We start from the raw sequence: 14,782 nt of genomic DNA on the forward strand, positions 1-14,782 counted from the left end.
CAGTAAGATTTCAAACTCTGGTTGGGCTTTGGAGAAGTGGTGTGGCGGTAGAGGTGATTCTATGTGCCCCTCACACTGGTTTTGGTCAAGAGGCTGTTGGTTTGTTTTCTTCTGAAGCCCAGTGTGGGTGTGTATCATCTGAGGGACCTGGTTGCCTTAAGTAATGGGGTGATTTTTTTAAAAAAGATTTTTATTTTTATTTATGCACACAAGAGCTGGGGTACAAGCCAGAGATGTGGGGGGTGAGAGGATTCATCAGAGACAGAGTGGGGAACAGAATAGGCGGGTCTACTGAAATACACTGCTGAGGGGAGCAGCGGGCGAGACAGGAGAGGTCTGCTGCACCATGTGGGTAGCTCCCTGGCCGGCCGGGGAATTGAATTTGCGCTGCAGAGGCTGTGAACAGCTTCACAGGCTGCGTCTTAACCCCCTGCGCCACCAGGGAGGCTCAATGGAGTGATTTATTTCAGGTTAGGAAAGACCCTTACTTGGTGCTAGAGCGGCCCCTTTAAACATCCTGAGGTCACACAGATCTGACTCAGCTTGGTTTCCTTTTGTGGTCTTCAGCTGCAAAGACACCAGGGCAATGTCGAGGCAGGGAAAGTGCTGTCAGCACTGTGTGGGGGACAGATCCTACAACAGACTGTTAATTCAGAAAGCTGCTTTAGCTCCCAGAGCAGTGTTCTCATTTGTAAAGCCAAGGTTTGACTACAATTCTCCAAAGTTTATTCTGGCTCAAGAAACCTGTCACTTTCCCCAGTGACTGGAAATCCACTTTGTAAGCATACGTTCACCTGCTCGCCTCCCTTCTCCTGTAGCTACCCAGCTGCTGGCTGTTCAGTGTGAATGCCCTGCAGGCAGGACTGGTGCAAACTGCCTCTTTTAAAGAGTTACAGTCATTGCTAGATTTCCATAGAGCTTAAATTGAAACCATGTTACTACTGCTTTACAGTGATTAAAGTGCTAAATATGTTGATGACTACTACAGAATTCAATTAATAATGTATGAAAGTCGTGAGAGTGTGAGGGCCCAAATTTGAAATGCCCTAAAACAGTTCTGCACTGATTCTATCTCTATTTCTTATTATGCAAGACAAAGAACTAAGAATTACTGAGCACCTGCTCTATACTGAGTCTTACACTACATGCTAATGTGTCAGTTCATTTTCACAATAAATACAGCCCCTGAGGTTTACATGAATCAAGTCATCTGTCCGGTGTGGCAGAGCAGCCAACTGGAGCCACACACCCAACCAAGGTGGCTGCATCTGCCTTGTGTTCTGGCTGAAGAGCAAATCTGGATGGGTCAACTGCTCGTGCATACTTTCCTTTCCAACCTAACCAGATGTTGCTTGTTACAGCCACACGGAGTCTGGTGACATGATGGATATTCAGTAATGGTGACAACAGCAGTTGATGTTTATTGAGCGCATGGATTAAGAGACTGTTCCAGGCACTTTCTATGCATTATCATCTCACAACACTATGAGACCGGAGCTATCATTCTTAATTTTATAGATGAGGAAACTGGGGTCCAGGGAGGTTAAGTCACTGGTCCAAGGTCATACCTCTAGTCAGCCCTGGAATCCCGTTTAGAGCAGAGTCTGTGCTCTTCGTCAGCTGCCCACTACGGTCCCTCCTGACATGCAGTGGTGCCTGACCTTTGATGGGCCAGCATCTGAACAGCACTGATTGCAAAACATTCCAGACTTTAAGAATAAAGACCAGCTTGAGAATTAACTTATTACCACTCTATCCATGTCTGTATGGCAAAAGACTGCAAAATTTCAGTTAGGCAGAAACAAGGCCTGGTCTCCTGGGTCGCCTCTGGGGCAGAGCTGGCCACTTTGGTGTCTCAGGTGGTCAGGGGAGAGAGCAAGGGCATGTATCATGCTTTCCCTTAAGAGCCCCAATTTCGATTCAGTAAGTATTATTCAAAAATTTGCTACATCTCCTTTATATTCTTGTTTTATATATTTTTTTATGCTTTTAGCCATTACTAACTCTCGGGGTGGGGAGTTCTGAGCTGATCAGTTGCTGTGTGATGGGTGCATCTTAACATTTCTTCTGTATCGACTTCTCTCAAGTATACCCACGGGTTTTTCTCTGTCTTGTTCTGGTGAAGAAATTACATCTTCAATCATGGAGAAAATTCTGTGAGGGAGTCCAGCTCTCCCAATCATCCATCCACATCTCCCTTCTCTGGGTCATTTTTAATATGTATGATGAAGATACCTCTATGTTTACCAAAAATGCTTCTCTTACCCCAGGACCCTCTATTTACTGCTTCAGGGTTTTAAGCCTGAGCTTCATTTTCCCTTTGTAACAGAAGCTAGGATGTTTCCTTCTTTTGGGGTATGATGATGGAAGGCAGAGTCCCACAGCCAACCCTGCCCCTTGGGACCCCTTACCTTTCGTGAACCCGGCCTCTCTCATCCCCCAGGGTGACAGTCACCGTACAGTTTTTATTCGGGTCAAACTTTTCACTGTACAAGTGATAATCTGGAGTCACCCATCCGACCCAGACGCAGGAGGGGTCCTGTCCAGCAAAAATGCGGATTGAGTAGTAGCACTGCTGTGGAGAGACCACAGAGGGGAGTGGGTTCAATAGGTAGAAATAATGCAACAGCCCACTTGGCCCTCTTTTCTTAGAAAGCACACATTTCCTGGAAGTGTACACATTGCACTTTGGGCTTGGAAGAGGGACTGACCACGGGATTCAGCTTCCTTCTTTTCCCCTTTTCTGTTCTATTTTCTGAGGAATCAGACATTTAATCTCCTGTTTTCACCTAGAAGATTCCACCAATGAAATTAGTGGCAGCCACTCAGAATGGTCAGCAAAGGATCTACCACCTCTCCAGATCCCGGTGGAGGGGTTGGGTAGGGGAGGCTGTGAACTGTCCTTGTCCTCAGAGAAAGAGAACAGTCAAGGTCAGAGAATTCCTAGTGGGGGAAAAGGGAGTCTCAGAATAGAGTCTGCAAAAGAAAAAACCCACACTGTAGTCAGACACAGTGCGGGTGTCGGATTCAACGAGAGGCAGTATTGAGAATTACAGTGGCTCTTGGTAAATATTGTAACAATTTATGAAGGGTATCACTATAATAATAGCTAAAGCACTGAGGTAAGCTGCTGCTCATTCTCTTTATGAAATTGAGCATATTTATTCTTGGTGAAGTTGCTTTTATGAGTAGTCTGTCATACTTTTCTGATTAGAAGATCCAGGGTCAGCCAGACTCACTGGGGCTTGAATCCCGGTACTGGCAGCTATTAAATGTGTGACCCTGGACAAGTCGTTTGTCCTCTCTGTGACTCAGAGTGCAGAATACCATCCATTCCATGGGGTTGCTGGGGAATTAAAAGGGAAGGTGCTGCACGGTGCCCCACTCATGCCAATGTGTGACTTGTTGCAACAAGAGCTTCCTCCCTGGTGACAGTTAACCTATGAACTTGGATTGTAAGATTAACTTTATAGACAAGGTGATGTGTGTTTCTTCTAAATATTTTTTAATTTTTGGTGCCAGGTGCTAAAGGAAGATACAAGAGAGAAAGCAATGAGGCCGTGTTGCCTTCTGACTGGGCTGGTTCCCAGCTCCTGCTTATTTGATTGCTTTTAACATCATTCCTGGCACTGCTCAAAGAGATGGGTGAGTTGACTCATGAAAGTTTACCCCAAAAAAGAGCAAACAAATGGATTAAACTAAGCCCGCCTTCCTTCTTCTGATGTTCATTTTAATCAGAAAGGCAATGCTGGGTCCCTGGTAGCATATGGTAACAAACAAGTACACCATGATGCACAATTAGGAGCCCCAGGTAGAGCTTTCACTCTGCACTGAGTAACTGTCTTCCCCTGCTTGAGAAATGCCATCCATGGGTTCTAGAAACATCAAGATGGATATTAAAAGATAGAATAATTGGCAATTAAAGAGGATCTCTAGACAGATCTTTGCTGTAAGGGGCATATTACTAGGCACAGCAAAGCATCAAATAATTAAAACCATAATTGAGCACATTTACTTACCGTTGTTGTATGAGAGAGTATTTCTTGAATCTGTTTCCTGGGGAGAAGATAATCCAGGCTTTAGTTATTCAGTTGTATAGAGGATTCCACAATTCTGACAGGCAATTGATCTACCTTTAATGATGAAGGCAAATTTAGGAAACTATTTCCTATATAAAATAGATTCTAACTGGACTTGGGACTTGTTCATTCATTACCTGCTACAATAAGGCAGGGCCGACATCCCTCAGCCCAGATGTAAGTTAGATTTGGGAGGGGGCAGATTGTAGTAACAAAGACAGGGATACCACTGAATACATCTTTTCCCTGTTTTCTCAAGCAGCTGTGCTTGTTTTAAAGCTCGGTGGATGGTGAAACTCTAGGGAAAACCAAACAAGACAGCTTGAGACAGGCAGGCATACATCAATGATTAAAAATAGACATTAAACGAAAGAAGATAGCAAGGCCTATATTCCTTATCAGAAGGAAGAAGTCACATTACTCATGAGTCACACAGCTGCTGGGATGGACATCAGCTACAGTCGTGCCAAGAAGGATGAATCTGCCTCCCGAAGTTCCTAATTTCACCCAAAGGCAACAACTGTCCCCTCTTACACACTTACTTTCCTTTGACTCTGAAAACATTGGCATGCCAGGTTGTAAAGAGACTTGGGACTCAGTGGGCTCAAGAAGAGCGGAAACTTTTTCATCAGATCATTGTTTACCTTGAGTGGTCTCTTATGTATGCACCGCACAAGCACACGTGTGCAGGTATGCGTGTACAGGCACACACATCATATGGATAGAGAACCCTATCCATAGAGGTCTAGATGCGCAGGGGTAGAGTAAAAAAGATAAACACATGCAATTTGCAGCAACATGGATGACGCTGGAAGGGATCATGCTCAGTGAAATAAGCCAAAAAGAAAAAGAAAAATACCGGATGGTCTCACTCATAGCAGGGATCTAGAAAACTTAAATAAGGGACCAGGAAAATGAATAACTGTAAGAAAGTGAAAATCAAAATCAACAAAAACTATGAACCAGAGACACTTTTTGGGGGGTGGGGGGCGGGAGGGGAGGGATTGGGGTCAGAATGGGGGGATTGCAATTGTATGGGGAATATAAAAATAAAATTTATTAATTAAAAAAAAAAAAAAAACAGGTAGTCAGAAAACCAGTTTATAGCAGACATAAAGAGTAGCCCTGGCATCCTTGCCCTCACCTTTTCTGGAAAGCCTCACTGTCCAGGCAGGGGCTGTGGCTGAAGGAGGAGTGGCACTCGACAGGCATGCTCAGGCGGCAGTAGATCATGTTGCCATTGCTATTCTGTGTGCCAAACGTCTTGTGGGTCACCTTGAGGCATGGAGGGCTGTCCATGGTGCCATCGATCCTCATGACCTGGAAACATCACAAGTTTATCACCCTGACATACCCAGGGACCTGACCTTGCCTCCGTCCCTCCTTCTCTCATTGATACTACATATAGCCAAGGCTTTTGCAAACCATAAAAGTTGTCACCAGTGATGACAAATGCATTACCCTCATTGTGGGCCCTGCCCTGTAGAATACAGCACATCTGTCTCTACATGGAGAAATTGGAGATTTAAAAGCATGCCCACTGGGTTTTCAGCAGTATCAAGGGTAGAGAAGGGGTACAAGACATGGGGGGAGGGGATTTAGTATCTGGGTGATGCAGTATGGTGTCCACCAAGGCTGACTTCTCAGATCAAGGGCAAATGGCTAAAGGAGAAAATCTTTTCAAAGATTGTCCTGGTCAATGGGAATGAGAATGGCTAAGGAAAGGGCTCCAGAAATCCCAAAGCAAGAAGAGACAGAGGATTTCCCTCGGAGGAAGCAGCCTCCCAGGTTGCATCTCCCACATCTGCCACAGTCACAGACTGAGTGCTGAGCCTCCTGAAAGCTACTCTCAACACTGAAGAAATTTCCTGTACCAGGGCACAGCATTATAGGGGCCAGGCTGGAGGATCCAAGGTCAAAACTGGATTTTCAAAATATCTGATGTGTGTGGGGGGGAGAGGGCAAAGGGCATAAACTGAGATTTATAATAATATTTTTATGATCTGAGAACTTCTCCCTGCATTCTAGAGTATAGTTCCTATCCTGGGGCCTATGGATATTTTTGTGCAGTTTGTAAATTTTTCCTAAATGGAGTGTATCTACAGTCCTTCAGTTTGCCAAAGGTTCATAACCTCCAAGAGCTTGTGAGACAGATTCCTAAAGTAACAGCCATATAGAAAAAGAGAGAAAAAGAAGTCTCTACTATTTAAGATGGTGGGTGAAAGGAGCTTAAGAGTTGGTGCTTGTCGAATTTAGATTGGGAGGCGAGTAAAGGGGATTTACAGTCGGGTAGGAGTGATGCCCTGAATCTTATGTTTCAGTGGAGCTGGTCTGTCTGACGCTCCATCAGCCCCTCCCACATCCCACGCCATGAGGAAAGCATGCTGGGCATGGGTGAAGCAGAGGCAAGCCGATGGAGCCCCAGAACCCAAATCAGGCTCCTTACAATCTTTGGGCCCTCTCGGCTTCCCCTACAATACGCAAGCATCACAGTCAGCTATACCTCAGCTGAAAATATGGGAAGTACTTCTGCAGAAGTTAAACAGAGTCTAAGACATTAAATTATGAGCATCAAAAATGAGTTGTAAGATAACTTGAGCACAGGTACAAAACTGTTTTTTATTGATTTGACATTGATTTACAATACTATTTAAGTTTCAGGAGTATAGATAGCTTCACACCTCAACAGAATTTTAGGGAAAGCAAAACTTAAGGTCCTTGGATATGATACTGCTATGACAAGACCAGCACCGGCACACCTGGAGAAAACACAGTGGCTCAAAGACTGGGGCTCCGTCTGCAAAGTTGTATCTACAAGGTCATTGCCATTTGTCAGATGCCACCGAGCTGCCTTAATTAAGGCGCCTCCAGCTACAGCTCTGAGGGTCAGCGAAGAGGTGACTGGTAAGCAGCCGTGGCAAGGACTTAGGTATGTGGCTGACTGTTGACAGGGGCATTAGCCAGAGCTTAGTGCCTTGACCCACCTACTCTGGCAGGGCCACCCACAGAGAGTAAGGTTACCTCTATATGTGGATGATCCTTTGGCACGTTGACGAATGTTGGGAGGCGCTTGCTGAACCACATTGCAACGTCTCGGTTCATGTTGACAGCAAAAGGCTCAAAGCCCTCTTGAAGGCCACACATGGTATAAAACTTGAAGGTACTGGCATCCATCCCGAGATTCATGCGGCCAATCTGAGACAGTCCCAGGGAGCAGATGGGCACAAAGCCTGCAGAATGGCCAGAGAGAGCCCTGCGTCAGCCTCAGTACCACCCCAGCCAGCTGGGAGGAAGCCGGACCTTTGCTTCCTTTATGGCTCAGGGTCCCAGTAGGAAAGATGGGACATCATCCTTGGTCGTCCTTCCTGGCACATAAACTCAACAACAGGAGGTCACATGGAGCCTACGGCTGTTCTTGGTTTACGGGAAAGAAAGGCCAGTTTGATTCAAGACGATGTGGGGAAAAACAAACATCAGCTAAGAATATTCTTAAGACATACATATCAGCTGGAAAAGTAAACCAAAAAAGACAAAAAGTGAAATTCTTTATATCTGAGTTAAGATTGATCACTACGCTCTGGGAAATTTTAACCACTGCCAGAAAGAAAACACTATGGAAGCCTAAAGAACAATTTGGTACAAAATGCCTCCCTTTTTTTTAGTCTCCACATTTGCAGTGAGGTGAGCGTGCTGCCTGGTAGTTCTGCCAGTTTTGAGAGGATGATTCCATCCAACAAGTGTTGGATGATAGAAATATGATTTGGTTGTTTCCAACGCACATTTTTTTTTTTTTTAGATTTATTTATTTATACAAGCACTGGGTACAGTCAGAAACGCGGGAGGGTGAGAGAATTCACCAGAGCCAGAGCAGGGAGCAGAGCAGGCAGAAGGACCGAAGTACACTGCTGAGGGGAGCAGCGGGCGGCAGGAGAGGTCTGCGCGCCATGTGGGACCCACGCCCGGCAGCCGGGGATTGAACCGGCGCTGCAGAGGCTGCAGGCAGCTTCGCAACCCAGCGCTCAACTGCTGCGCCACTGGGGAGGCCCCCTCCAAAACACATTTTATAAGCTCCCTATCCTCCTATGCTACGGTTGCAGGTCCAACATAAGCAGAGAAGTTAGCGCCCCAAGCCAGTGCTGTAGAAAATGCCTCTCCTTCCTGCCTACAGTTATTGTTTCTTCAAGCTCACTTCTAGATCCTCATGGTGTTAAAAAACGGCCATGCAGAAGTTCAAATTGGCGTTCTTGTTTGTAGGCTATTTATAAATCATAATTGTGGGCCAACAAATTGGCAGAGCTGGGAAAGCACTAATTATGTTGGATTTGGGAGAATGTGGGAGGATGTAGGAGGCAGGCGGCCGGAGGACAGCTGAGACTGCTGGGAGCACTCAGAAGGGCCGGGCTCTCCCAGGCGGAGGGGAGGGGAGTGTTAAGCTGGGGTTGGAGGCCCCAAAGAAGCCTGGCATTGTTCCTAGGATAGCACTGTTTGTTTAAGGGGAAATTTAAAGGCTGATTTGGGGAGAGGTAATGCCCAACAGAGCTTTAAGTAATGCACACTAAAGCTGACATGTCCTTTTCCTAGGCGGGTGCTTGTGTACTGTTGCCTAAGCCACAAAGCTGCTATGCAAATAGTCACTGAAGTAACACCGCGCAGCTACGTTGGTTGCTTTCAGAAACTGTGAGCTCATTCTCAACACTACTGAGAAATGTTTCTAACGAGAAAGCCCTAATGGGATCCTTGCAGAACAGGGGTGATGTCTGTACGAAGAGCTTCTTCTCAGGGCCACGGAGTCTGGGGGTGGACTGGTGGCTCTAGCCGTGGCCCCCCCAGAGGCAGCTGAACCTGCAAGTCAGACAGGGAGCCAGGCATGCCCCCTCCTGAGAACTCTGTGTGTGCTTCTGGCATTTTTGGGCTACGAACTGTGATAGATGGAATCGTCCTCTGTATACACAGACGTTTTTATAAATAAAAATCTTTGAAAATAAGACTCCAGAGTGGAATAAGGGTTGCTCATTGGCAACACTTGCTGGGCCCCCATTGGGACAGAGGCTTTACTCTCTATGTGCTATGAGTGATGTCAAGAAAGGAAAAGAAACTGTCTTGATCCCAGGGAACTTACAGAAGTGGGGGCAACAAGAAATGGAATATGCAAGAGGGATGTTGGCTGTAAAGCACCCCTGACCTCCAAGACAGTATTCTGGCTTCTGTTAAGGGGGTAGCCCCACCCTGAAAATGACCACAGTCATGATCAGCAAGTGTTTGAGCTTTGGTGTGAGCCAAGATAGGACATCTAGAGAAAATTTCTCTTCTCTCATCTTGCTGAACTTCAATGGCAGAATAAGTGAGCTGCAGGTGCAAAAGCCTGAGTGGGTAGAAGCAAGGATGAGGCCTTCTGAACGACTCAGGTCATTTGAATGACTTCCTAGTCACAGACCCACAGAAAAGGTAAGATCCATACAGAAGGGGCAATGTTTGCATGAAGACTTCTTTCTATACAGCTTGGCCTCCCTGTCATCCTAAGCTATTAACAGAAGGGATGGGACTTCACAGAATAAAAACTGAAGACCTGAGGAGCTATCAGACTTGACCAAGGTCACGAGAAGGGCAAGTGACAAAAAGGGCTAAGAGCCCACACACTCTGACTCATAGAGCAGCTGCCTGTCAGTGTGGCAGGGGCGGGTAAATATACAGGCTGTGAGCGCCCCTGATTTAAACAGCAGTGATGGCCCTGGTCAGAGGTCTGCACTCATCACAGGGTAACATGCTGCCTCTATGGGGCAGAAGCCCGCTCCACAGGGGAGAGCTGGGCACTGCAGGAGAAAAGACACAGCAAGAAGTCATGGATGGGAAAGAGGATCAGGGACCTCCTGGGGGTTAAGTGGGCACAGCTGGGACAGCTCTGGAAAGGAGTAGAGGAGAAGCTAAAAACCAAGGATTGAGTCAGAAAAGCCCCCCACAAGGACAAAGTGTGAGGATAACCCCCCCCAACCCCCCACTCCCCCACCAATGCACCAAGCACTTTCTACAGGGGAAGGATATTTGAGAGCTGGATGAATTTCATCAGTTTCCTACATGTGGAGGAGAGGTTCCAGCTAATGATGACCTCTACATTTCTACAATTTTTCACTTGAAGTATTAAAGTTTCATGGAACTTTTTAATTTTGCATGATCCATAAGGAGGAACAAGGATGATAAACCACAACAGCTAATATTTATCAATTGCCAGGCATTGGGCTTACTGCTCCACAGATTTATCTCGTTATTTCCATTTTTGAGGTAAGGACATCAAGGCTTAGCAAGAGAAGAGCTTGTTCTGTCACCTGGAAAGCATGTGAACAAGGCCACCAAGGAGGCAGAGCCAGCTATGGGGTCAGAGGCCAGGCTGCCTCCGTTCTAATTCTTACCTACAATGACTGGCTTGTGACTAACTGTTCCTCTACTCTTCAAAATATTTTGCTAAATGTCATGTAGTTGACTAGTGACTTCTAGTGGTTGGATTCCATGACTACACAGCAGTCCGGGCCCCTCAGAAGGAAAGAGGTGCTTCTCACAAGAAGCCACATGTCCCCCTGGAATTGACCTGGGTTACGGTGAGCACCAACTCTCCTAAGAAGAATTTTCACCTTGAACACACCCCAATGAACCCACAGCTTTGAAGGAGATTGCAAAAGATGATGGGACAATAAAGGGGAAAGCAATACCTCCTTCCCTACCTGCCAACATCTTTGAAGAGGTTTGAGAGGAAAGTTGCATTATTTGGAACCTAGATGTGGTAAAGGTCTTGTTTCAGGACAGGGACAGCAAGTCCACATGCATGCAATTCCACTTAGGGCTTCAGGTTCTGATAAACTTTGTAACACAAGACCTCACACTAGTTTTGTAGTTATGAAGAGAGGTGAGTAGCCAGGAGGTCATTTTTCTAATGCAGGTGCTTGGAAAAAAACCAGTTCTCCAGAAAATCTAAACCATAGTTCATTCTAATTTTAATCCATTTCCAACTGAAGAAAGGCACGACAGCAAATCCCTGCCAGTAACGGAATCACCGAGACCTTGGAGAGGTGGCAAGATGACTCTCAGACCATTCCTGGGTGTTTCTGAGAGCCTCATTCCAGCAGCAATTATTTTACCCATTAATTTCCATTTCCTGTGGTGCTGCTCAGGGGCAGCACCGAGATGGTCATAAGTCTTCTAGAAGACACAGGAAACACGAGGTCCCTGCTAAAGTCACTTTCTGAAACAGAGCAACCGTGTGGAGGGAAAGCGACAGGGGACCCTTCGTACCACTCTGCTTTGTGCAGATGGCGGTGACTCTTCCTGCAAGTAAGTTTCATCTGCTGCCCACGGAAGTGCTGCCAGCAGAGCTGAGGGATCTGTTAAACACCAATAGGCTGATGGGAGCAACAGCCTGGAAGTCTGGCCCTGCAGACAATGAAGCCATGGCAGGAGGATGTGATGTGCCTCAGGGGAGTGCCCAGCAGAGAGGCAGCACAGGAACGGGCACCAAAGCCTCTTCCAGATGTCACAGTCTGAGTTCTAAGAGGATGTTCAGTATTTTATCTTTTCCTTTAAATAGGATAAAGAGAAGACGAATTGCAAAGGTTTCACCATGGAGGCTTCTGAGGGCTGTGGGGGTTCAGGCAGGGAACAGATAGGAAACAATTAGGAGAAGGCTGATGCAGCAGAGTACCCATCTGATACAGAAGAGGATGGAGGGGCCTCCCTGATGGCACAAGGGGTTAGGCACAGTACTGAGAAACTATCCACAGCCTCTGCAGTATGAGTTTGATGCCCGGCTGGCCAGGGAGCAAACACTTGGCACAGCAGACCTCTCCTGCTGCGCCCGCTGCCCCCCTCAGCAGTGTATTTCAGTCAGTCTGCCTGTTCTATTCCCCACTCTGTCTCTGGTGAATCCTCTCACCCCCCTACACCTCTGGCCTGTACCCCAGTTCTTGGATGCATGAATAAATAAATCTTAAAAAAAAGAAGAGGATGGAGACACCCGGGGGTGGGGGGGAACGCCATGAACTGTAATGCCTGCTCCCTGCCCTCCCCAAACTAAAAACTTTCTATGGCCCAACTCCCACCGGCATAATGGCCTGGATCATGGCTGGGAGGCTGTGATCAGAACACAAGAATATAGGGGGTGATGCTTTCCTGGGGGCTACAATGCACAAAATGTTTTATTTTCAGTAGATAATTTCCCTAAGAGCTCAAGGCAAGAACTGTGCCTTTTTCTACCTTCTGCAGAGAACAGAGAGATGCCGTATGATGATTCCAGGCCTCTGGGCTATTGTTATCAAATGACATGCAGACATCTTCCAACTGCCCTTCCACTAACTCCTAAGCCATCGCAGAACTGCAAGAGCGCTCCAATTATCTTGTCTCTGTGTTATTACAGTGTGATACAACAGTGTGGTATAATGCATTAACATAATACAGTCCAATTCTGTGATAATAATAGACTTTGTTGTTGTGAAGGTCAAATCATGTCTCTGTACACAAAAGGTCTACCAGGTATAGCTTTCACTGCAACAGAATTCTCCGAAAACACTCCTCTCTGTTACTGCGTTCCTCTGCTAAAAACCCACAACAGCCTCCATTGCTCCTCATCTGATCCCCCCATTTCCAAGAGAGTGACATCCAAGGGCGTTTGGCCAGATCAGGTATTAAAAGTGTTTTCAAAGAAAAGCCAGAGCCTCAGTATACAGGTTCAGGTTCCAACCTGCACCTTATCTTTTCAGTTTCATCATCATCGCAGACACATGTATTCCAAACTATATCACCTTTTCCTGAAGTTTCCTGATTCTGCACTGCTACTCCAGTTACAGCCCATGAGGGAAGAGTCTTCTCCTTACAGCAGCTCATATTCTTTATCAACCATTTGGTTCCAATCCATTCTTCGAGAATGTTCATCCTGTGTCAGTCACTGCCATTTCTAAGCCCCTGCTTTGCACTGTGAGTTGCCTTGTCATATTTGTTATATTTCACCTTTTTTTCTTTTTACAATTAGAAAATGAACCCCTTAGTACCATGGTCACTTACTTTTGTACCGAATTCACAAACCACCCAGTATCTTGTTCAGAGGAAGTTTCGGATGCAGTAGGTCTGGCGTGGGGCCTGAGATTCTGCATTTCCAGCAAGTGACTCACACCTTGAACAGCGAGGCTTTGGACTTTACAAGGCTTCTATAACTCGGCTCAACAGACAACATGCTTATCTCCTCCTTGTCATTATGTCAAGACTTCATAGGTCTCTAGTCTTTGGCCTCTTTCTACCCAAGAGAAGCATTCTCCTTGGGAATGAGCCTGACTCCTCTAGAACTTTGTTTTCTTCCTGGCCTCAGTAAGACAGTACTCCTTGCAGTGGGTACTAGGCCAGTATGTTTTTCCTAATAGCAGTATCAGGAGACAGCTTGTCTCACCGTGCCTGTCCCCACCTGTTACTTTCCTTTGTTAAGTCTCTGAACACCACACCCCTTTTTTGCTCTGCTGGCAATGTCTGTCTTTGTCTTAAAAAATAGAATTTTTCTCAAAACTTTGATTTTAAACCTTTCTCAGAGGGTATTAAAAATGACCCTAACTGGCTTCAGTCATCCTGTCTTTCTAGAAAAAAACCACTGACTTGCAACCTATCTATTTCCTCAAATATGAACAATCCTTAAAGCTCTCCTAAGGTACAACTGGTTATGCCTGTTGCAGACAGTAGGTAAAAAGTGTGAAAGTGATATAGAAAGCTAAAACCTCCACAAATCCTATTTTCTATGATTATTTAGGGCATTTGTGCAGCTCTTGCCTACGCAGTTTTATCTTTTTTAGCTTTCCAGGTGGGGACTGTTTCCTTTTGTAGAGTATAGGAATTCAAAACTACCAGGAATCCTAATCATCTATAGAAGGGGCAATGAGATGCAAAGAAGTTAAATAAAGTCAATCCAAAATGTTGCAGGTGGGGATGGGTGGAGGCAGGAGGACAGCCCAGGTGTCCTGACCCAGAGCAGCCCCTTCCCTGCACCCCTACTATGCCTCATCCTGACCTGCAGCGAAGAAGCAGAGAGTGACCTTACACCCAGCACAGGGATGTGCACACAGTGAGCATGAAGTGATCGCCATAGAATTTTATCTCTAGGGTGTTGGAAATGATGTAGCTTATCTTATTTTCTGGTGGAAACAAGAAAGTGAAGGCAGAGAAACGAAGCCAAGACTGGGGGAACCACACTATTTGTCGAGGGCACAGCTCAGGGAGGCTTCTCCTATATGCCGACAAGCTTGCGGATGCGATGGGGTTATGTAGACAGCAAATGAGAAGCTGCAATTGTTCCCTTGTGCCCTGGTTGTGGTCTATGCACGGCCATTAATAAGTCCAACAGCACAGCATGTCTAAATCTCAAAATAAATTATGTTTCATTCAAGGCAACGGTTAGGTTGAACTTTTGTGTTTCAATGGTTCTCATCAAAACATCATATTCACTTACATAAACATGTAGACTGACAATTTAAATCGGAATAAAAGGATAATTCTTTAATTCACTGGCTTTTCTTCTCATTCCAGGGACACCAGTCCACATGCAATTAGCAACTCCTTTGTAATACTGGGAAACCTTTGCATGCCAGGGCATGGCACAAGGAATGAGAGAGCTGCTTGGTCAATCTTTCTGGAAGTTCAGAACTTCTATTTATGCCACACATACCAACTATCACTATTATTTG

The 14,782-nt window shown here is 45.9% G+C and overlaps 1 protein-coding gene across 2 annotated transcripts in view; it reads right to left on the reverse strand.

Annotated features, from left to right (window-relative positions):
* RYR3 (ryanodine receptor 3) overlaps positions 1 to 14,782 on the reverse strand; it is a gene marked incomplete at both ends in the record, with an annotated part of 506,236 nt that overhangs the window by 186,148 nt on the left and 305,306 nt on the right. For both annotated transcript variants that reach the window (XM_084241349.1, XM_084241348.1), the window contains 4 exons: positions 2,412 to 2,575; positions 4,020 to 4,056; positions 5,224 to 5,399; positions 7,101 to 7,309. In XM_084241349.1, the coding sequence (XP_084097475.1) occupies positions 2,412 to 2,575; positions 4,020 to 4,056; positions 5,224 to 5,399; positions 7,101 to 7,309 (586 nt within the window). The remainder of the gene's footprint in view (positions 1 to 2,411; positions 2,576 to 4,019; positions 4,057 to 5,223; positions 5,400 to 7,100; positions 7,310 to 14,782) is intronic.

The sequence above is a fragment of the Talpa europaea genome (genome assembly GCF_964194135.1).
Source record: "Talpa europaea genome assembly, chromosome: 8".
NCBI lineage: Eukaryota > Metazoa > Chordata > Mammalia > Eulipotyphla > Talpidae > Talpa > Talpa europaea.